This window comes from Amphiura filiformis, chromosome 20 (genome assembly GCF_039555335.1).
Source record: "Amphiura filiformis chromosome 20, Afil_fr2py, whole genome shotgun sequence".
NCBI classification, from domain to species: domain Eukaryota; kingdom Metazoa; phylum Echinodermata; class Ophiuroidea; order Amphilepidida; family Amphiuridae; genus Amphiura; species Amphiura filiformis.
In genome coordinates, this window is record NC_092647.1 from 50,098,623 (window position 1) to 50,123,819 (window position 25,197).

The 25,197-nt window shown below is 35.3% G+C and overlaps 1 protein-coding gene across 1 annotated transcript in view; it reads right to left on the minus strand.

Annotated features, from left to right (window-relative positions):
• The window catches only part of LOC140141933 (cyclin-H-like), a 38,250-nt gene that overhangs the window by 10,665 nt on the left and 2,388 nt on the right, over positions 1-25,197 (minus strand). Inside the window, 5 exon segments of the mRNA XM_072163816.1 lie at positions 119-226; positions 1,131-1,332; positions 2,505-2,578; positions 4,053-4,175; positions 4,804-5,046. Coding sequence (XP_072019917.1) covers positions 119-226; positions 1,131-1,332; positions 2,505-2,578; positions 4,053-4,175; positions 4,804-4,920 — 624 coding nt within the window. The 5' untranslated portion in view covers positions 4,921-5,046.

Genomic DNA, 25,197 nt, shown 5'->3' on the forward strand with positions numbered 1-25,197 from the left:
GCGGTGAAATCTCCCACAGGGAGGATGTGGAATTTTAAATGGAATAGCACACATAAGTTGAATGCATGTACAGTGATTCTGTCTTGATAAATTGACAATGGCTTTGATGTCATCATACCTGTGATGGTGCAAATAATAAGCATGCATCGGAAGCCAGGGATCTGAAGAGAAATTCTTCTGCAGCTCTTCTAAGTTGCTCTGGTTCACTTAACGATGGATACCTTGTCTGTGGCAAATAACAATAATTTTGTAAAGAAGAAAAAAAAAGACTTTGAATATGATATTGACCAATACATATATTTACCATTAATTCAAATTAAATGGTTTTTAATTCATTACTAACAAGCATCAAAGCACCATTGATGGTCGATCCAAAGATAGAATAAATTTGGTTGTAGTGTCTAATGCCAGCTAGTAAAATGCAACCCATGTCAAAAAAATCAAGTTTGCTATTTGCCTGTTCTAGTGAAAATAATGATAATAATAATAACGACTGATCCCAAAGTGCATCACTGATGAGAGCAAGCAAATTTAAATAAGTTAAATATCAACCTCCATAAACATGATAAATACCTTAGCACTACCTCAACCTATAAGCAATGAGCTTATGAGAAAGTGGAACCCAAAAATCAGAAGAAAAACAAAAACATGGGGTCACAAAAAAGTAAATCCAAACAACATAATACCAGTCTGAAGTTGATCCCACTCTACCTAAAGCATGACAAAAACAATATTAGAAAGGCACAAGGAACATACATCATGTCCAAGAAGCGCCTCCGCAAAGATTTCCGCCCAATACATGATTAAAAACATCAAATATATGTATACACAATAGCACAGGGTGAACTATTTATGGATTTGAACACTGAGCAAATCTTGTGTCTTAATTGCCAAAATCAAAGGTCGATGAAGAGAAAATTTTCACTGAAATCAAAATGTGGAATGCAACTTTTCTTATTTATTGGCAGAATTTGTGGGGTATTGCAAAATGCAGAATTGCAACAAGTTAAAGCGTGAGTCTTTAGATACTTAAACAGTGGGTAAGAACTAGTAAGAACTACATTGTAGCACAAAGGGCTGAAATAGCATGCGCTGCTCCTCAACATCTTGAATTGCTTAGGGCAACTCACCTTAATATCTATTAATAGGCCTTCTAATGGTCTGAAAGAATTGTGTATTGTAAGTTGAAAATTCAGTTGCTGCATCACGAGTAGCTCATGTCCCAATATTAACTCTGCTGCCTTCTCCTGGTCCTTAGGAAGGTTGCCACAGAACTGCATTATAGAGACGTTGAATTCCTCAACCTTGCATGCTAGATATACACATGTCAACCTGAATTATGGAATATATACATATGAATAATTAATAATTATCTCAGCAGTGTATGCTTTGTAAAAAATCCATGGGGTCCGAGTGTTTTCCATGTTCATCAGTGTAACACTTGTCCAAAGGGCAGAGACATAAAACTCCCGGTGGGCATTATTTTGATCAGGTACTAGTGTTACTGTGATAATTCGCCAATTATCACATTTACACTATTTGGGGATTAGGGGGTTAACATTTTCTTGGGGGGTGAGATAGCCAAGCTACTCATTGGAGGCTCACTCGTACCCCTGCAAAGACCATATTGCCTCTCAGAGTAAAACTGTTTGCATCTTAACATTGATTAAATTCTAATTGATGTGCACTAAAATAGTGACAAAGGTCAATACAACCTAAAACAAGGTCATATGAGTCCAGATGCAAAAACTGATATCCATTTTTCTCTATTTGAGATATACATGTAACTTTGAACTGGTCAAAAAAATAGAAAAATAATCAGAAAATATGTCCTACTGTTGATAATAGTTTCAAAAATTTATCTTGGAATTTTTAAAGTATGGTGTCAATTTAAGGCAGATGTTGGTGGCCTAGGTTTGCAACTGGCATTTGTCAGCTTTTGCATATATGAACTCTTCACATATCAGGCATGAGAATTTTTTTAAACTGCCTGAAAAAGTGTGTGAATTCAGCCTTAAAATATAAATTTGGACAACAAAACTGCCTGAATTCACACAAAAGCCTGAAAATTCTCATGCCTGATATATGGTTTAGGCCGCTTATATAATTGGTATCTATACTTTCACATCGTGTTACTTGTAATCTTTTTGCAAAAAAACCCATTAAAATATCAATTATATCTACAGTCAGTCTACTCTGAAGTACAAAGTAGCGATGCGGACGCACACATTATGCCGACTTTGAAGGCACGCATATATGCAGCAGAGACGCATAACTGCGCACTGTTTACGCGCTGTATACGCGTGCGTTGTCACTTTGTACTTCAGAGTGGACAAACTGTATCACATCAGCTGTAGTAAACCACACTTCATGTGTACATTGCACAGTGCTGACAATATCATGATTGCCGATCTCACATATCACAATTCTTATTAAAGTGTAGTAACGACCATCTGTCATTCTTTGTGAAACCAATTATTTTACAAATCCTTTCGTATACTTACATGATATATTTGGGATGATAGTCCATTGTGGAGTTATTAAGGTAGAATCGTTTAAGATATGTACATGATGTCCCCTAATGAGAAATTAAAAATACAAACAGTTAGGAAACAGACCAGCAGTTCTATAATATAAAAGAAAGTGCTTTCTTCAGAAGGCTGACCCCTCCCATCCCTCCATCCCTGAAACTTGCAGGTAAGTATGAAATATTAAAAATCCAACAAGAAAGATCAATTTTGACCGATATTTCAACAAGTTCTTACAAAATGTTATCAAACTTTTTGAGACCATACCTCCCAATAAAATTCCAACAAGAAAGATCAACTTTGACCAATATTTTAACAATTTCTTACAAATGTTATCGAACTTTTTGAGACCATACCTCCCAATAAAAGGACTTTCTTTTAGGACTCATTGTTTGGTGTGCTCCATAGTGCACTGCAGTTTTTTGGTTCAAGGCCCATTCAGTCATTGCAGCTAAATGTGCCGAAAATTTACAAATTGCCTAAACATGAAAGATAAGTCATTACAATTGTCATTAGGAATTTTTGAAATGAAAAAATTTGCATATACATTGTAATGAATAAAACAGCAGTATAGACGAAGCTGAAGCCCCATTCAAATAAATGTAGCTTTTGTTTTAACCACACTTTAATACACAGTTTTTGTCTTAACCACAACTTAAAATCACTGAATGGGTCTTTAAAGGCTTATCCATAATATCCTTTAATAATACCCAAATATCTGAAAATCTAACTAGCTTATATTTAAAGTTAATTAGATATTTGTCAAGAATAACTACAACCCTGTACCTTAATGACATGTATCAGCCATACATACACACACAGAAGGAATGTACACCATCGTACATTGTGTATTTACAGGTGGTGTATGACGACGTGCAGTCCCTAAATTCAGTAAATTTTCATCGTCAACCGTGTAATTGAATGGGATTATTTTGAAATTTTAAAACGCTTGAAATATCACAAACAAATAGGCCTATGTTGATAAATAATATAAATACAAGTTAAAACCGTTGGGGTTCGATAATGAACCCCACAAAACTAACCGAGTATATGGAAAATGCCATACGGCCGGGCGGTTTCACGAGTTGCCGGCTCGATCATGTCATCCGCCGCCTGTGTATTTACAGGGTTTACATGCAAGTCATTGGAGAGATTGGTCATTAAGGATGCCATCAGATCAAGTTTTCATAAAAACATGAGGGTTTTGTTTTTTCATAAAATTTGCACAATGTGCTTCAAACATAGGGGTATGCCATGCAGTAGTTCACTTATGTGACTTTGTCCTCAAAAAATAAATGTCCTATACGATACTGCAATGCTTTAGAAATAGGTGTAATATCAATAAAAGATGTCTTTTTCATAGCCAAAATCTATTTGCCCAGTATGCATTTTGTGAACGAATCATATCACCAACATCATTTTAAATGGTACTATCTTTGTCATCACTGCCCACACTGTCATGTCCTCATCACTGCAGACATTATCTTTATCATCATTATCCAAATTTAATTTTACAAAATGTACCTGTACAGCGGGAGGCATAGGTGGCTCAAATTTTCTGCAAAAATCTCTCAGCAGATGCTCATACTGTCGACATAGCAATCTCTCCTCCTCTGCTGTCAAGAAATAATTTGCAGGATCTTTACCCTGGGAACAAATTTAAAGACACATAGGATTTAAATTTACCAGAAAACAATAAAGGTTTGAGAAAACTATCAAATCACTTTGATCAGAATGTTCAGACATTCACAAGAGGAATCATCTTAGAATAGGATTCATAGTCTTAATTTCTTTATAAATTTGTCCTACATGTATTTTGATTTGATTTATTCTATCATCAGACTCCAGGGGTGAGACTAAAAAAATTCTTAAATGTTAAAAATGCATTTCCCCTGAGTTGCAATTACACATCATCAAGAAAATTATGTTTGGTGTTGGTTAACTTCCAAATTAACCCAGTAATTGAGTGCTATTTTTAAATACATATATCCTTTCTGAAATAAATTGAACTATACGCCTAAAGTAACATTACGGTAATTCAATGTTCACTGTCAGTGATGATATAGTACTTGACTATACCGGTAAATTAGACCACCATAATCTGGTGAGGCAAGTAGGTCCCCCACCCCCCTTTGGAGCATAAACATTTATACATGTAAGTTGTTTGACTGGATCCATCGTTTGCTCACATCTACATGTATACAAGTATGAGTAGAAAATTAGTAATGAAATTTTCTAAAAAAACACCATTATGCATTTTGATGACTATATTCACCTTAGCCTCTGCACCATGTTCCTCAACAAACTTTTGATTTATTTCCTTTCTCAAAGTCTCAATCTCATCCTCATCACTAAATGTCCAGAATTTCTTCTGTGAACTGGTATGAAACATGATGTTAACTCTGCATACATCACCTACACAGTCTGTATCACACTGTTGCACAATACAAGTTGTATTGTTTCAGCATCTCATTATGGCTAGACTATCACATGATATTCAATACATGTACACAGCTATCTGAAATGCATAAAGTATATAGTGATAGTTATTATAATTGTATCAGGATTTAGATAAACAGAGATGTTGGTAAATATTTGATAGCCTGATGCTGGCTTGATGCCATTGTCCCGTAACTTTCTCATGTTGAGGGCATGTGCAGGGTGTATCAAAATGATTGATACCCATCAATGTCCATTGAGCATAGCTAAGATCGTCACATCAAAATGCAGGTTAACATCCAGCTATTATGTCGTCACCCTCTTATCCAAAGTGCCTAAAGCCTCCAGCATACTTTCCTGCCGCTTGCCGCTGCGGCAAGCGGCAGGGCGTTTACAACCAATGACAAGCCTTTATTGTGTCCGTTTGTCTGCAATGCGTGTGCGCCACGCCGCTCAGCGGCAAGCGGCAGGGTAGTATGAAACCAGCATAAGTCATTATTACATGTTTCTCATTTACAATTTTGATTGTCTGAGTAATAAACCCAAAATTAATAAAAATTTCCAGCCGTATTCTTCATTAACGTGTGGGATACATCAAAAGAGATGAATTCCACAAGTTAATAAAGAATGCGGCTGGAAATTTTTTATTAATTTTGGGTATATTACTCAGAAAATCAAAATTGCAAATGAGAAACTCGTAATAATGACTTAAAGGCACTTTGGTTATGAGGGTGACGATGTTATTTTTTAAAGGTCATAAAACTATACACATGTAGGTTGTAGTCATTTCAAGAGGATCTGATGCTAAATGCAGAGAATGCAGATTTTTTATTGGACTACAAAGCTGATGGATACCAATCATTTTGATACACCCTGTACTTAAATCATATTACCATCATATTATGGTATATCTTGCATTAGTGGTATGAAAATAAAGCTAGCACTTGTATAGTAATTACTGGATCCACTTACATTGGGCAAAAAAAAAGTTGTTTGTTTGTCCTCCTCCGCCTGCTCCACAGTTTAAGGCCTGACCAATTGGGGTTTTTTAATTTTTTTTTTTTTTTTTTCAGATTTGGAGTATCTCTGGACCTAGCTAGAGCTAAATGCTAGGATCTTTCAAGGTTGAAAATAAAAAGCCCCCCAAAAACATTTTGTGTCTTCAATATGCAAAGTTGTAATTTGTGTTCATGTCATTCTATTATTATAAATGACTTTAAAAAATACATTGGATTTATATCCATTTTGAAATCATTAAAAGACTATGACATGAACACAAACTATAACTCTGCATATTAAAGAAACAAAATGTTGTTGTTTTTTTTAAGTCACCATGAATGATTGTAGCTTTTAGCTCTAGCTTGGTCCAGGAATATGCAAAATTAAAAAAAAAATATATATAAATTCCGCCCACCCGCACCTCCCCTTTCAAAGCTGTAGAGGACAAACGAACAATTTTTTTTGGCCTTAGGGGCTGTGTAATAATTTGGTGGGGGCAAGAGAGGGTGCAATCAATTTTTGGCGGGTCAACATGGGGTCTGACAAAATGGGGTATGGGGTACCTTTTTAAAAATAAAACACTTTAGGCTTAATTAGGAAAACACAAAGTTTCTTGCTTGCTATGGATGCTCACATACAAGACCATTTATAATGAAAGACAGAGATAAAAAGACTAGTTCGTGTCTGAAAATGACAGAAAATGCTGTACCGCCAGGTCAGCAACCAATCACGGCATGCCTTTGCCCTTGAGGCCATTTTGCAAATTTGGTTCCCACAAATTTGCAGGGGGCAAGAAGAGAGGACAAGCAAAATTTGGCGGGTCGAAGGGGGAAGAGAATGTTGGCAGATCGACAGTTTTGGCAGGTCAAAAAGGGGGTATGGGGTATCATAAAATCTTATGTCTGCAAATTTGGTTCCCAAGAAAAGTGAGGGGGGGGGGGTTGAGGATTTTTTTTTGCATGCCATGGCCCAGGGGCCAAGGCTCGGGGCAAGCAATATTTGGCAGGCCAAGGGGGAGGGAAGAATTTTTTGGCTTGCTGAGGTGGCCAAGCATTTTTGGCTGGCCATTTTGAAATTTGCCAACCGCACATGGATAGTTATTGCAAAGCCCCTTACAAATTTCTTTTACATTCTCTCTTCCTGCTTTTTGTCTCATTATTTCAAAAACTGCTCATACATGTAGAAACTCAAACCCAACATAATGAATTTTCCACTTGTACATAAAAAATCTGTAATCTTTTGGAAAAGTAGGAGATGGTAGAAAAGTAGATGATGTTGTTGAGCAAACTTTTCATATTATTCTTTTTAAACATCTGAAGATAACAATAACGATTATTTCATTTTAGGCCTACATCACAAAATGGGACATATCTTTCTAAAAAAGGTCAAACTACATGTACATGCTTCATTCAATTTTTTTCCCACAATGGGCGATTCACAGGGTCTTAGCTAGCCACCCGTCTGGCCGTCATTTTAGACGGCCAGTTTGCTCCTGGGACGGGCAAAATTAATGCCTTTGACAGATGCTATATCATAAATTGTATGTTTTGTTTTGAAAAGCTAATTGCCCTTTCTAGTAGACCCAAATTGTAGAACAAGGCCATATCAGCACATATTTGAACTCTTTGAACCCCCAATGGGCTATAGATGTCTGGTAAATATTTTAAAGGTCAAATTAGGACAGGCAAATTTATTCAAATGACGGGCAACCCTCAATTTCTAGCTAAGACCCTGGCGATTCATAAAATATAGTATAATTTGAATACAAAACACATAAGGTGTAGCTGCATTCAACATTTTCGGATGTCAAAAAGAACCCTACATGTATACTGTACTGTACAAGAGGTACATGTGCTTGATGATCAAAATGAATTCCAATATTCTACTTTGAAAGCTTACTTTATGACACATGTAATTTATTCATATGCTACATTTTAATTGCATTTCACAGATGGGTTTATTCACAAACAGAGTCAACAGATGGAATTCTGTTATCTTTGTGATAAAATTTAGATATAATTGCCCATAAATTGATGGCTATTCATAAACAGCTTTGTGATAGCATTTTTCAACAATTGTTAAAAGGAAATCATTTGTCCAAATGAAAGTGAACAATATTGTTAAAAACAAAGACATATAATTAGAAAAACCATATATATTGTTTCAATGGTTTTCAATTTTAATTTAAAACCATATTAAAAGCCTTAATGTACAATTTCCATCAAATTTTAATTCTGTTATTCTTTATTCAAAATATACGAGTGGATATTCAAAATGTTCAAATAATATTAGTAATAACTGCCAGGAAGGGTTGCTACGTATCCATTTTAAGCTGAAAGTGAAAGAAACCCCACTGGTTATTTTGGCCATTTACACATGTAGTTCTAGGGAGGAAATAAAGTCATAATTTATATGAAGTCCTTTATGTTGAACTTTGCTCTGTTGACCTACAAACACAACACATTTGGCCAATTCCATTTAGGTGCAAGTTGGGACATGTGTAAACATTACGAATATGCAAAAAAAAAATTATATTATAAGATCGTATTGCATACATGGAGTAACTAGAGTTCACTGTATGAGTGTATGTGCATGGTATACAATGCACTGCCCAGCTAAAAAAGGCGCATTTAATTTTATGACAATTTTTATGCCGATATTCATGGTAACAAAATATTACCTACAGCTGTGTAAGCAATATCTCTATTTATATGAGGTAGAATACCAACTACACTATCTATGGCTGCCAAGAATACACAATTTTGGAGGCCAAAAAAAAGCAAACTTGCTTTTCAAAAATGCAAAAATATGATTTCCTGCTAAAAATTTTTCTTTTTTCTTAATATTTAGAGAGTCCCTGGATGGAACGCCAAGTACTGCAATCATTCATGATTGATTTTTAAAAAATTGGGGGAATAAAAGGGATAGATTTGTAACTTGTGGTCACTGCATTCTATTCCAGATTTGAAAATCTACCCCTAAATCTGACCAAATCATGCAAATTTCAGTCTATTCGCCAGCGAAGTGGTTACATAACTCCCTGGTAAATGGATCACGCACCTTTTGGAATTGATAGTATGTAGGCCTACATGCCATAGACTTTCATTGCGATCATTTCGATTGTGGTGCAGAACTCAAAAGCGTGATCCAGTTGACAAGTGATAATCGGATTACACGTAATTATAACACTTCGTTGGCGAATTTCCACCCATTTTAGCCATTCCTGGAAGGGGTTGTGCAATAATTAAGAGCGCTCCCCCCCCCCCAGTGTAAAATTTCCAAACTGTGTGGCAATTAATGCTTGCCCTCCCCCCTCAAGACCGGCCAAAAATCAGTTGGCCCCTCTCTCGGTCTGCCAAAATATCTTTGCCCCCCCTTTGCATATGATTGGATGCTTTAAATGGTCTAGATTTAATTGTGAGTGCAGCGAGCAAGCAAATCTGCCCCCCCCCCACCTTACCAAAAATTGCTTCCTCCTCTGATGGCCAACAAAAATTGTGCCCCTCCCCATTTTATACCCTCCCCCAAGAGCTCATAATTATTCCACAGCCCTTAGTAATTTGATACCTTTGCAAATTCTGGACCTGGCCTCTGGTATACTGGTTTGCTGGAATTCACTCTGTATGTGGGAGCAGATCACACCACTCCACGCCATACATAAATTCTCCCAGTCACATTTCCCCAATATGAAATTTAAAAAAAGTAAATTAAGTTTGGCAGAGGCGGGGTTCGAACTCACGGCGCATAATCGCAACTTCAACATTGGCCTATCACGTGACAAGCAAAGGCAGAAAACGTACCGGTACTATATTTTGGAATTTTATTTGCCTAAAAACATTAATGTGTATTAATAGCGCTCAATTGTTGCTAACTGTGTGTTCTACATACAGAAATCCGACAATAAATGGGCCTCTACATGGACAATACATTATAGCGATTTTGACTCGCTGGACATGTGCGCTCGTACATATTGTATATGGCCATGCGTTTTGATCTGCACACCCAAAAAGGGTGGTGGTGTCACACTTTTCACCATGATCGTTTTGTTTTTTGAGTATATCTTTGAAAGTAAAGAAGCTATGGCAATAAATTTGGTACCAAATGAAAGCTAATATATATTAATGAAGAACTATGGAAAGTTACATTAAGGTATCTTGAACAGAAGCAGAATGACATTCAATCCAATGACCCAAGTCAGGGGTGGTGGTGGCAGCGGCTCATGTGGCAGCGGCTCACTATGTACAAACTCAATGGGAAAGTTCATTTTTGGTGCCTCGCAGTGCAAAAAGTTGGACATTTTCTTTAAAAACTAGTGCATATCAATAAATTTGGTATCAAAAGAAAGCTGACATTGTTATCTAAATTTTTATTCTGTAAAATAGTTGAAACAATAAACTGCCTTGAGCTAATGATAGGGGCAAGTGCTTTGAACTCGACATCTAAATGGGTTTATGGCGTCACATTTTTCACTGTGGTCATTAGTTTTTTGAATGTATCATTGGAATAAAAAAAGATTTGATAGTAAATTTGGTATCAAATGACAACTAAAACACCAATTATTAATTATGGAAAGGTGTCAATATGATATCTTGAACATCTATAGAATGGGACTCAATCCAATTGGCCAAGGCAGGGGTGGTGGAGGTAGCGGGGCACTCTGCACAAAACTGTAAACAAAGTTTTTATTTTGGGAGCCTCGCAGTCGGTGTGCAAATGTGTTGCCATTTTCCTTTAAAATGAGTGTTTATCAATAAATTTGGTATCAAAAGAAAGCTGACATTATTATCTACACTTTTATTTTGTACAAAGTTAAAATAGTTAGCTGCTATAGGGTATATGATAGACCAATGTTCTCCAAGACAATAAGAAAAATTAATCCTATTTAGGTCACTTTTTGAAGGGTTGTATCATTTTACGAAAGTGATAACCCCCATACATTTATATATTGCAGGAAAGCCCTTACTCTGATCTATTAAAAAATGACATAAAATAAGATGCAGGGGTAACACAGAAATGTTAGTGACATTATATCCCTGTACCACTGTCAGTTGATGTTTTGTCTCATTCACATAAAGGTAGCATTAGAACCTTACATCTGACAGTGTTTCTGAGGCTCTTGTTGGATTCCTTGTTCAATTTCCTTTCAGAAAATGTATACTTTTATCATGCTGGGGGTATGGTTTGAAAAATATGGGCATTTGAAGGTGAAAGAGTGTCGCGAATGTCAAAAATGAGTGTGTGACAAAAAGTCGGCGAGGTTAAAACGCATGGCCATATATACCTGTGTGTAAGTATTAATACTATAGTGGAGCCTCACCATTTTTCTTGCATACACGTTCGATGTTTTTATCATTTATATAAAAATTCCACATTAGACCTCAAATTATTTTTCAGGAAATAAAACATTAGATTACCATAAAAACGAAACAGTAATCTTTGGCGGGGTCTAATGTAATTTTTACATAGAATTTTCAACGTTTTTTCTATCCTTATTCTTGCTCAATTCAAAAAATATTTTGGTGTATTTCTCTGCTTCTTAAACGACATCAAATGTGCCACAATTGGGTATCACAAATCGTTTATATATGATGTGCAGTAAATATTCATATATTCTTTTATACATAGGATGCTTCAATTTTGACACAAAAAATATTTCATTGAAAACCCTCTCACTTTTATTTAAAAAAGGTAACCACGCTTCCATGAGTGAGGCTACCCAACTCGCCCAGGAAAGAAAGTTACATTTCCCCACGACGCTATGAAAGGCAAAAGTGGTGGATTGAAGTAAGGCAAAAAAAAAAGTTGTTTGTTTGTCCTCCACCGCCCGCTCCTCAGATGAAGGCCTGACCAATTTTTTTTTTTTTTTCAATTTTTTTATTTTTTATAAAAATAAGTAAAATTCATTTTTTCCAGATTTGGAGTATATCTGGACCTCTTTCATGGTTGAAAATAAAAAAAGTCCACCAAATCATTAAAAGATTATGACATGAACACAAATTATAACTTTAACTGCATATTAAAGAAACAAAATGTTGGGGTTTTTTTTTAAGTCACCATGAATGATTGCAGCATTTAGCTCTAGCAAGGTCCAGAAATACGCCAAATCCAAGAAAAAAATTTAAAAAATAAAAATCCGCCTACCGCACGCGTCTTCTTTCAAAGCTGTGGAGGACAAACAACCAATTTTTTTTTTTTTTTCTAAAGTAAGTAAGTAACCACGCTTCCCTATAATTTTCAATAAATTAGCATTAAAAGTTTTCTTATTTTAGCAGCATTCCAGAAACACTTGTCGTTTGGCGAAAAGAGGAGTAGGAGCAGATGTACTGTACTTTGGCGTATCACGTATAAATTTTTTGTGGTCACAAATTGTCTGCAAATTCCTCACTATAAACAGCAGATGTAGAGGCCCATTTCACGTTTTAGATTTCATAAAGCTGAAAGTGTAAGGAAGACAATTGTGCAATTTGTAAGTTGATACAGTATATACACAAATGTAGTACAGGGTGCACAAATATCATACAGGGTGGAAAAATTCAATTTTGGTTCAAAAGTACAACATTTTATTCCCTCTTTATATAAAAACTTTTTCTGCTATAAAACCTAAGATTTAAACAAGAAATGTCTTTAAAAAGACAACACCATGGATGAAATTCATGTTTCATAATTTTACATTGACAAGTACTTGGAATGCTAGTAATTTTTTGTGTGTAGCACATGCACAACTAACTGGGTTGGAAATGTTGTTATACCACGAATACCACCAATGACATACTATAAGCTAAATTGAAAAATGTGTGTTAAATAGGTTTACATTTAATTTATACTTAATTTACACTTGTACAAACAAAGGGATCAATGGAAATCACATCCACCGAGTTTTGCAACAACCCAACAATCTATATTCAGACGACTTTGTGATTATGTTTTATGACATGACTTTGAACATGACAATCCAACAATATATACTTATTCCACCTCCGGCTCAGATGACGTTTTAACAATTATAATCAAAAAGACTGATTACTCAATCCCAGGGGTTCCCTGGCTCAATTCAATCTTTATTTTCTGAATGTGTTGATTATAATTGTTACTACTAACTGCCCAGTTGCTCTACCAAAATGTATAAAACCAAAGCAACTATCTACCCCAATTACTGGTATTTAACCCCCCCCCACTAGTGTCGCTCCCAACATCAATTAGTGATGGTATAAACTAACCCTAGTTAACAGTGCAGGTGCCTGGGCACCTTATACGTCCAGCTTGGTTCCTGTCTGGTCAAATAATTGCTAATTATAATTGTTGAATTAGTGGTCACTTGTTGACTGCTTATCAGTAGCCTGGATCAGCAGGGGTGCATTTATATCATTTTTCATAGAGCAATTGTTCAAAATATTTAATGTCAAATGGTTCCTAAAAACCTTATTTGTGAATGGATTTTTATAGTTGACAAAACAAAATGTATGTTTAATATATCAATTATTCCATTAACAGCAATTTCCTAAGTTTCCATCCATAAATAATCACAGAGTATCATCTGTTTACGAAATAAGTGTTTATTTTCAGATTTCCAATTAACCATTATCAGTAGGGTGCCAAATCCAGACCTTGTTAATAGTTATAGTCAGAAACAAATATTTTGTCCTGTGGCAACCCAGTCTGCTTGTTGCTCACTCGCAAACATACACGACAGAAACCGGCTGTGAAGGAGCCTAATGCACGTAAACAACTTCCTTATAACATGTATAATAAAATCCGATTTTGATATAATAAAGAAAGTCATGCATATGCAAAATGAAGCAATTACCTATTGCTAACTTGGTAAAATGCATACTCGTAGCCCAATTTTGTACATCATAGCACCCAGTTTTGGTTTGTGGTTTCGAAATGTTGCAATTAAACAGATTTCAAATATGAAACACTAAAACCCAAATCTAGAACAAACAATCATATATTTAGAAAGATATAGCAAACTTTCCATAGAGATTGGACCCAAGACAAAGTACACCCAAATTAAGTGTCAATTCAGAATTATCCCACCATGGTGGAAAAAAAGTAAACCTGTAATGATGATGAGTTATGTTGCCTAACCAAGACCATGGAAATAAGAGAATAATTATTTCCATGCCAAGACATATTACAGCAGCGCGTTGACTTTAAGTCTACTTGTCATTGTCTACAAATGGGCTATTTCATTATAAATGACAACATTGAGTCCCAAAAGGGGTCAAAATTCAAACTCATTTATTTCATGCAAATTCATTATCATTTCAAAGTTCAGATGGTGTGTCAATAATTCTCAAAATATTAGAGCGTCAAACCCTCAGGAACCATTAAAAAAATTAAATTGAATTTTTGCTGTGTAAAACATAGCTGCCGTCTGGAGGGGACATTTTTTAAACAATTTAATACACAACTTTGAAAGAGTATATGTAACCAACATTGGGTTCATACTTATTCATATTTAGTCTGTAATAATTGTTGTATGTTCCTTTACACTTCAGTGTCTTAAATATGCCAGTTTCAATATAAAACAATTAGTAAATTGATACTAATCCAGATAAATGGTGCAAAATTACTACATATTTTAAGGATAAACTTTATCTTCACATGAAAAATTCATGAAATAGTCATTTTGTCCTGCCCAATAGCTACACTGATGCGTAAGTGAGTATTCTTCGTCAATCTGTTGTACTAGTCATGGAAAACCTAAAATAAAAGACCCCTCCTGTGTCATTTGTTCTGGATAGGACACATTTTTAACACATAATAAAGCATACTTTAACTTTAGAAATAGCTGCATCAATATTATTGCATCAATATTATTGCATAAAAGATCCCCAGCATTTAAAATCCACTACAAACAGGGTTAATATTCTGGTTAAATTAGGAATATTGCAATTTTTAGCTAACCGAAGTTCAATGCAGAATAATATCATATGTGTTCTCAACAACTGGACAATAATTTGAACACTAAAGTGGTTTGTAAGCATAATTTGCAATAAAATGCAAAAATTTCTTGTGGGTTTGGCTCTTTGAAATTTTTTATTTTTAGTTTGTTTACCAATTCATGGAAATGACATAATTGTGCTGGAGAGGACATTTGTTAAATTGCAAACAGAATCGTGGATACAGGCTTGCAAAAATGCAACAAATACCAAATCATGTGCCACCTTGGTAGAAGGAAGACCACTCTTCCTCTACAAATTTCACATTCTATGATATAATCCTTCTTATTTCAACAATTAGTAATTAACTTCAGTTCTGGAGAGGACAAATTTTTAACGCGGAACTGTGGTATCAAGAACAAGTGGTCTACTGTATGTAAAATAAATGAATTCCTCAATCAGTGCCCTGTCCCATCAATTGGTAATATAACACAGGTTATACAGGTAGGGTAAGGGTTTATATTTCCTCTTTAATGTTAACAAAAATGGAGGCATGAATTGGAGAGGACACTCATTTTTTTATTTAACATAAAATGCCAATTTTGCAAGAATCTCTGGAATTTTAACATTTTTGCACCAATTTTCACCATTCAACTTGCATGATGTTCCACACATATCATATTTTCATTGCAACAAGCACATTGCCATAGAATGTACCTAATTTTTCAAAGAATTAATTCAGAATACATGGGCAAAATGAAATGGGACTCCAAAATTGGGTTAAAATGTACCTTTTGGCAATTTTTTATACAAAAATAGACAGAATTCTGTAAAAATGCTCATGTAGCTTGTAGTTTGTGGCATACTTAGAATTAAGTTAATAACACTGCATTATCACCCTAATTATATCAACCAGATATGATAAAAGCCATTTTTGTGAACGTGTCATTTATAATGAAATAGCCCAAATGCCTTCATCAGACAGCATCGGAGTACCTTTCAGATTTGCTTCATGTTTCAACATCTCATCGTCGTCTTCGTTCAACTTCAACTGCCTCTTACATACTCACTGAGCACAAGACCAAGAATTCAACCTTTGCAGACAGATCATTTTCTTGTTATGGACCAAAACTATGGAATGCATTACCAGAACATATCAAAACCGCCTCTTCAATTGACATTTTCAAGAAACTGCTTAAGGGGGTACTACACCCCTGCCCAATTTTGTGCCCATTTTTGCATTTTTCTCAAAAATTATAGCGCATTGGGGACAAGTAAGATATGTATACATGTAGGGGCAAGTGACTACAACTACTGCACTGGAAATTTTTATTTCAGCACAGACAACAGTTGTGGAGTTACAGTCAAAAATGAGGGAAAACCAATATTTGATCAATCAATCAATAACTACTTGCTTTGAGTTGCTGAATTTTCAGTAAAGAAGTTGTAGTCCTTGCCACTATATTATTCATATCTTTCTTGTCACTGTCAATGTGCTATAAATTTTGAGAAAAATGCAAAAATAGGCACAAAATTGGACCACAAACACTGCATGCAGCGCCACCTCACCAATTCTCCCCATATTGTCGTATTTTTACGGCCAATTGTATCACAGTAATTTCCTTTGAACATTTATTCGTGACAGATTTCTGCAGAAGAATGATTCCAGGGACTGCCGTTTGAGAGGAGCTTGAGCAATCACTCTTCGAGACAGCTCTTCTTAAATTGCATTTGTAAGAGTGATTTATAGCTCATCTAGATGACTAGTTAAATTCATTATGCTTTAATGGCCACAGGTGCAAACAGCTAAGTTCTAAAGTTCTTCTTGAAGAGATAAGAGCATTCTACAGCTCTTTTCTAATTTTCAAAAGGCAGTCCCTGAATGACCACAAAAATTTTCAAAATACTCTTAATTTCATAATAGGTTTTAAAATAGGTTTAATGACCTCCTTCTGCTCCATTTCGGCCCTTTTTTACGCAAAAAATCATGAAAATCTTACCTGCAAAATAGACCTCAAAAACCTGAAATATTAGGGACTTTCCTGAAAACAAACCCCATCATGTTTGGTATGAGTGCAAAGGTCACAAAATTACTAAACAATGATGACATCATCCAGTTAAGTCTCTTGAAGAGTCGTGGATAAATCCAAATCAAGATTTTGTGAATTTCAAGCAGATGAAAAAATGGCGTCCTGTCGATCGAGTTGCTACGGTGTAACTCCTGAACTTCAACAACTTCATGACGTTAAAAACAGGCTTAATGTTCTTTTATTGTGGAAAACTTTAAATAATCGGAAAATTTCATCTTTAAACTCTTCAAAAATAATTTTCTATTGTATTTGGAGTTTTGAATGGATGAGAAATGATGAGTTGTTTTCATTAAGGGGTACTACACCCCTGCCCAATTTTGTGCCTATTTTTGCATTTTTCCCAAAAATTATAGCGCATTGGTGACAAGTAAGATGTAATGTATATTATAGGGGCAAGGACTACAATAGAGGCCGTCAGCGTGACGTCATATGCCGCCATCTTGTGGGTACACGCTGTGATGGTCGTTCGATCTCCATGCGTGAACAGCAAAATCACCGCATTGATGCGCGATAACAGCTGCGTGGCAAGCTGCGCCCTGCGCGTAGTGTCCGACGCATGAACACACAGATCATTTGTACCCACAAGATGGCGAAAGGCTGACGGCCTCTATTACTGCACTAGAAATTTTATTTCAACACGGATAACAGTTGTGGAGTTACAGTCAAAAAATGAAGGAAAACCAATATTTGATCAATAAATCAATAACTACTTGCCTTGAGTTGCTGAATTTTCAGTGCAGTAGTTGCAGTCCTTGCCCCTATAATATTCATATCTTACTTGTCACCAATGCGCCATAATTTTTAAGAAAAATGCAAAAATAGGCACAAAATTGGCCAGGGGTGTAGTACCTCTTAAGTTTCACACACAAACAGATATTATGCGTAAATCATTGTATGCGCTGGCCTCGCTACCTGTAGCTTAGGCCTATAAATAGTTGCATGTTTGTATTTAATTACACAGCTTCTTGTACTTCTTGCCTAAACTCCTGTTGGAAATTGTAATTAATAATGTACACCATTATTTTTCCACAATAAATAAAAATTCATTAGCACATGATCCACATCGGCGCACCCAAACTGAGATGGTACTCCAGTGCAAACTTAATAGGGCAGCACCAATACAAAAATGTCACTAACCGATAAATGATGTGTCTATTTTGCCCGTTTTTTTTAAGCTTGTGTTGCGAACGACTCGTTGCCAACTATCTGGTCACTGCAGTAGGCCACTCGACGTACGGTAATCAGCTATTGGTACTTGAATGGCACGACTCAGTCTTAGTGATTTTCTGCTCAGACATTGTCTTGACTGATAGTGTTGTAAACTTTATTGCATTAGAACATTAAGACTGCCAACTGACATCCTTTGTATTTGAGTTGTCAAATACTTCTGTCATAGAATTGGACGTAAACAGTAAAAAATGCAAACAAAATGTGCTTCTGCAGTTAACTCTATATATGCCTGAGTGTATGTCTGAGGACGGCAATGACACACATTCAATGGGTGTAGCGCCTACATGCGCGTACGGAAATACGGAAAGTGCTACGTCTACGACAATTTTCAGTTTTGGCTATCTTTCTTCACTCAAGGGCTTTAATTTGATATATAAAATGACGTGGTTTGATGTGATTGATGGCAAATTTGAATTCACCTTTCATACCTTTTCAATGCAATGATACAACATGATTATATCCAGGCTGGACACATCACACTACCGTGTGATGTGTCCAGTTCGTCGCCGAACTTACATATAAGATGGAGAGGTTAGCATAACGGCCTGCCTATTTACGCTTCCTGAAAACACTCTTGCACATAACATACAAAACCACAAATTCACTAACTTCAACTTGCACTACCGACACCATGAAAAATATTTTAATTATTACCGATCCTTCAGAATACTTGCAAATATTGGCAGTTTCATAAAATCCTGCTGCTGAAAATCGTAAATTCCACAATCTTCTGTCAGATCCAGGTCAGTAATCACAGATGGGCGAATCTACCAGCGTGACAAGACCAGAGATAATAAAGGATGAGAGGCCACGCCGTACAAATAGCTAGCCTGATTGGCAGGGTTGTTAGGTTAAAACCGCCCGGTTTTAACCGCCCGGTTTTAACCGGTTTAAACCTGGTTTAAACCGGGCAGTTTTAACCACTAAAAACTGGTCAAAATGGTCAAAACCTATTCTGGTATTTTAAAGTCACCAATTAATGCACTAATTCAAGACAAATAACTTCCTAATACATTGTACAACCCAAGCTCATAAATATGTGAACAGAAAGGAACATTTAGTGATTACATAATTTGAGTTAATAGCATTCTGAATATGCTGAAGTGACTGTGACACTAGGCCTATATGACTACCGGTACATCATGATGTATACAGTAGGCCTGTAATGTAAAACTACATTTTAACATTTAGTTTATTTAATTACTGCTAGCCAGCTAGCAAGAAAGTAGAAAATTTGCCTATAAATTGTTCTTGTTTACCATTATTTTTAGGATGTCAACTTCCAAGATAACCTATACAAAATAAACTTTGCATTTTTCTTCTTTTTATTAAATTGGACTTAATTAATAATTAGAATAATTTTTGAGGATCCATGGTATGATTTGGTAACATAAATAATTAAAAAGTAATATTAATTAAGTCAGCAGTATAGGATATGCTTTAAATCTAAAATACCCAAATGAAATGGAATTTGGTATTATTATAAAAATTGTTGACCCGTATAGTGTGTGCAGACTGTAGAACAGCTATAGTTTATAACTTTATGAGATTATGAGATCTCGAGCAAAGTGTTCCCTTTGTTAATTTGGTTAATTTGACTTATCAAAACCTAATTAGAATTGAAGTCATTAACAAAACTATGTAATTGCAAGAAGTTTCTTTTCCATCACAGTCACAGCATTTATGTCTTATGTGGAATCGTACTTCTTAGTATTGACCAGTTTTGACCGGTTTAAACCAGGTTTTGACCGGTTTTAACCTGGTTTTAACCGCTTTGTGGACAAAACAACATATAGAGGTGTAATTCCAACGCAAATTCGCCTTGCGGTCACGTGGGCAACAAGGTCAAATTCAAGGTCAAAGTACAGAAAAAAAGGTCATATTTTTTCTCTTCCTCCTACACACTAAATGATAGTAGATTTGGATTCTTTGAGAGATTAGCTAAAAAATGACACCAATTTCAGCTCAGTAGGACTTACGGTTACGGAGATGTGGTCACGACATTATTGATGTGCGCGTCATTTTTCGCCGAAATCACGAAAAATGGGCGGGGCATAGCGTGAAAACCATACGTCCTATAAAGCTAAAATTTGAAATTTGAGCTTTGCCAGCCAAAATCACCCTGTATACCAATTTTGAACAAATTTGAAGGGGGTGAGGTGTAAAATCATATTTTTTTTTTGGGTGATTTGAGAAATAATGACCCAGTGACTGTCCTCAAACTAGCGCCAGTGTGTCTCAGGCCTGATAACGACCCCAGGTAATTTTATGCAGAAAGTTTTCTTGCGAACAGCTGCAGGTGACAATTAAACAATGAACACGGCTTGCTTATGTACATGCGTGGGGAGGCTTGTACGTCAGCTGCCGTTTTTTGGACATGTTCCGGCGTAAAAAAGTGTCGTTTTTCTTCATGAAAAATACCAGCGATGACCAGTTTTTTGTGGGCTATTTGATTTTACAGGTATGTCGGTTCGTCATAGGGTAGAAATGATAGCTGTACAATTTGTATAACATACAGTTTAACATAGGCCTAAACATTTATGGGCACAAATCGACCTTCCGTATTATGCACAAGTATGTGGAAGTGGCAGGCATACAACATGATCATGTCAATGATGATGATTAGTTCACCACGTAAACTTATGGCTCAAAATTCGGACCGCTCGCCAATAAGTTTACTGCTTTCTGTGTTTTGAAATTTGTTGACGTTTTAACGATCCCTGATTCCCGGTCGCTTATTTTCGCTGTGTCACGTCACATGCATGACGCTGGTGGGTACCAACCAAACTTCAGAAGAAGAAAAACCTCGATCGCCGATAACGATGTGATATGGGACTTACATAGGATTACACAGAGAGATATTTTGCCAAAATTTGACCATTTCCATTTAGCTTGGCCCTACTTTGTCTGCGCTATATGAAAAAGGACAGTCTTACATGTAAGTAAGTAAATGTACAATGATTTTGATGTTTTGGGAGACTGGGAGGGATCAGAACCAAAAGATGATGGAGCCTATTCTTGACTGTGTAATATTCCTTCACCACATTATCGTACGGTAAGAGGCTTATACGGAAACAGGACGGTTCGCACCCTTTCAATTTCGGACCCGTGCACTTTCGCCCCTTTCAATTTCGCACCGTGCACTTTCGCCTTTTTAAACCGCTGGGTAATGTGCTGCTGTTGATTGATGATGCACGATCGATCGCTTCAACTCCGGCGGTACAGTGGGGGTGTTGTATGTGTATAGTATTGATTGACTTTTGAGTGTTGATTGTCTGTGTTTGCAGTACCGGTACTGGGTCCAGCGTGTACAAAAGCAAATAGTATGTTGATGGACTCTCCGGTTCGATTGAATTTAATAGGCCTATATTATTACGATATATTAAATGTGCTTCGACTAAAGATTGGTATTCATTATGTTTTTGATTTGTTATTTTATTTTACTTAGGCCTATTTTATTTCATTTCATTTCTATTTTATTTTATTTTAAGCCTATTAATTATTTTATATATTATTATTATTATTATTATTATTATTATTATTATTATTATTATATTAATTATTATTATATTATTGTTATTAGAATTATGTTACCTTATTAGTACTTTATAATAGGCTATATAATTTAGTATTCAATTATTTATGGCCTATAAAGTATAAAATTTATAGGGCCTAATATTGATATGGCCAAAAATATGATGGCTTATAATTTATAATTTTATCCCATCTTTATGTTGCCGAATTGATCTTCTTTGACATGACACTAATGGAAAAAAAATATTTAGCAAATTTCTCAAAGACAAATGCGCACAAGGAAAACAAATGCCTGCAGCAGCTTTGCGATAATGCTGTGCCGACTTTCACCACCTTTCTTCACCGCGAGTATTAGCTGCCACTAGTACGCGAAAGCGCCGGGCGTGACATGGGTTCAATCAATGCAATGGTAGCCTACGGTGACTAGGCAGTAGCACGCATATATTCGTCCCAGAACACACCCGCATCGGATCGATTGCTTGACAAGTCTCCGGGCCACGCCGCAGCGTGATTGTATAAAGTGTGACTCCTTCAACCCATTATGTAATGAATGACTTACGCGAAAGCTACCGGGTATGGTGTGGGTCCAATCAATGGTAGGGTACCGTAAACAGACACATAAAAGTGCCATATGCCTCTTGACGCACGATCGTAAAATATTATTAATCAGGAAAGTTTTCTGTTGCGTTTTAATGAGAAATGTAAATAATGAACCAAATGTTTTAACTTTTATGTCTTTTAATGAATGATGTATTTTGTCTGTGTTCTTAATTAATTTAATATATATTTCTACAAGTGTTACGTAAATTGTATAAAACAAAGAAATGTAAATACTTTTAATGAATTTTGATATATTTGATGTATGATTTTTTGATGTTTATGCATTTTTATGTTTTTAAAAAAATCTTACATATGTAAGATTTATCTGAAAGGTAGCCCTGTATAAATATGGTTTTAATAAATAACATAAAGTAAATAAACAAATTTGTGGAAAAAATGCTATCCAATTCTGCATTGTAAATGATTGACATTTATGTGATCATGATTCATTTTGTTTACTGGCCTGTCAATCACGGACTCATTATGACGATGCTTTATTAACACCACGGCACATCTTATATCTTAATCTGCTAAATATGCCGACAATTTTAAGGCGGGATGTTTGAACTCGAAGATGTCAATAATGTAATATAGCATCTATTTCTTAGATAACAAAGATCGTGTAAAGGAGATGAATTTCTTTCTTTTTCTTTTCTTTTTCCTTTTTTTTCGTTTTTATAGTGCCTTTTTTCTTCTTTTTTTTAATCAAAAAAGCTGCTTTGTCGTTTGAACCCTGTTTTGTTTTTGGATGTTGCTGCACATAATAAACAGTTTTAAACAATCAATTTATTTCTATCAATTAGATTTGTTCAGTTCATCTTAATTTCTTTGGATTTCGCTTTTTTCTTTCCCTTTCTTTCTTTATTTCCTTTCTTTTTTTTTCGTTTGCATGATCAGGCTATAGGGGTCCGGCGATAAATGACATCTATCTTAAAGGAGTATTTTGTGATCCTAGTATTAGTGATAGGCTGTATAAGGGTGTAGTTGCAAACAGCTTAGGGTACCAGCTTATTTGATGCAGCTTGTTGTTCTGAGTAATTTGACACCAATTTCATTGAAATCGGTCAAAAATTGAGACAGTGCCGGCCAAATAACGACACACAAGGGGGGGGCAGATTTGTCCCTCATTTTCTAGTTTGAAGGGAATTTTATCACATTAAGGATTATGTAATGCATTTTTGGTATCTACTTACATAGTTTTAGGTCCAGGAAGGTCATTTATGCACTTTGTGTCAAATGAAATCTTTTAGTGTCCTTAAAATTAACGGTTTTGGGTAAAATTAGGCCGTGAGGGCGCTTTACCTTTTAGCGACCCATTTCGCAACCATTTTTGATTTTTCAGTTAATCATACTAGAGATAATCATCAATCACCCATATTCTGAAATTTTCAGCCATTTATCACATTTGGTGTGGCCGTGGCACTAATTTTTAATACAGGGGTAACCTGCCCATAGCAATATACAGGGGGTCAACGAACTTTGTATCATATGTAAGTCAATGGAAGCGTCTCTACACATATTCAAATGGGTACCACGCACAAGTGAAATAAGGTTGAGAGTTCAAATTTGGACAGAAGATGTTATTTATCAGTAACTTTGATTTGATAATAAGAAATGATAAAATTTTAGTAGGGGGATACGTAACAGCTATTAGGCTGAACAGCGCCCTCACATCCTAAATTGGCTCTTAAACGTGCATCAAAACATACGATTTGTGTAAAAATTTCATAAATATATCCAGGGGACCCAAAATCATGTAAATAATCATTAGAATCCAACAAACAGCAAAGAAAATGCCCATAATTGTCAAAATAGTGAAAACAGGGGGGGCAAGAAATCCCCCCTTATGCGTCGCTTTTTTGGCCGGCACTGTCTCATTTTTCAACCGATTTTTTTTTTAAAGGTGTCAAAATGCTCAGGAGGATTAGCTGCTTCAATTCAGCTGGTACCCTAAGCTTTTTGAAACATCACCCTTTTTTTTGGGCTGTACAGCCTATCACTACCGGTACTAGTATCATCTTTTTATGACATTTTTTAGTAGACATGGTAGATATGCTTGAAAAAATCTTATTTCCAAAATTTCAGTTGATTCCGATTTTGCATTATGCGAGTTATGCATGACTATGTGTATTACACTGCTCCATAGGCCACTGTTGTAATTTCGTTCTGGTACACCAGAACGTAATTCAAAATTGACGATATTTTTGCTAGACTTAATTAAATCTGCAAGAATTATTTTTGGACATAAACATTATGTAGCCAGAGGTTTCCAGTGGTATAAAAATCTCAATTTTTTTTTTTAATGTGAGGGGATAATAATAATAATAATAATAATAATAATAATAACTTTATTTATGCACGGTAAAACATGTTCAATACAATATTGATCTTCCACATGTCCGTGTGGATATTAAAACATTACTAAAATATAAAATATAAAAGTTTGTTAAAAGATAATTATAATGCAAAAATGTACATAGACCAATACAATATTTCACTAAGAGACAAAAAATTTATAATAAATGAATATGATAAAAATAATCTGCATTCATCCTCATATCATTGTTATTCTTCTTCTTATTATTATTATTATCATATTATTATCATTATATTATATTATTAAATAAACTTTGTTTATATTATTAACATTGTTGTTATTATTATTATTATCATATTATTATTATTATCATCATATTATATTATTAAATTAACTTTGTTTATATGTTTTGTGTTACTCCCCCATTGGATGTTGTGTCATACTTTCATTGTTTTTAATTTTATCCATTGCTTGTTGACACTTGTATCCTTTTGGATCCATCCTTTGGTCGTCAGTTGGAACAAATTTTCACTGTTTTTATACATGGTTATACATATTAAGTTGGTACCCCCAAA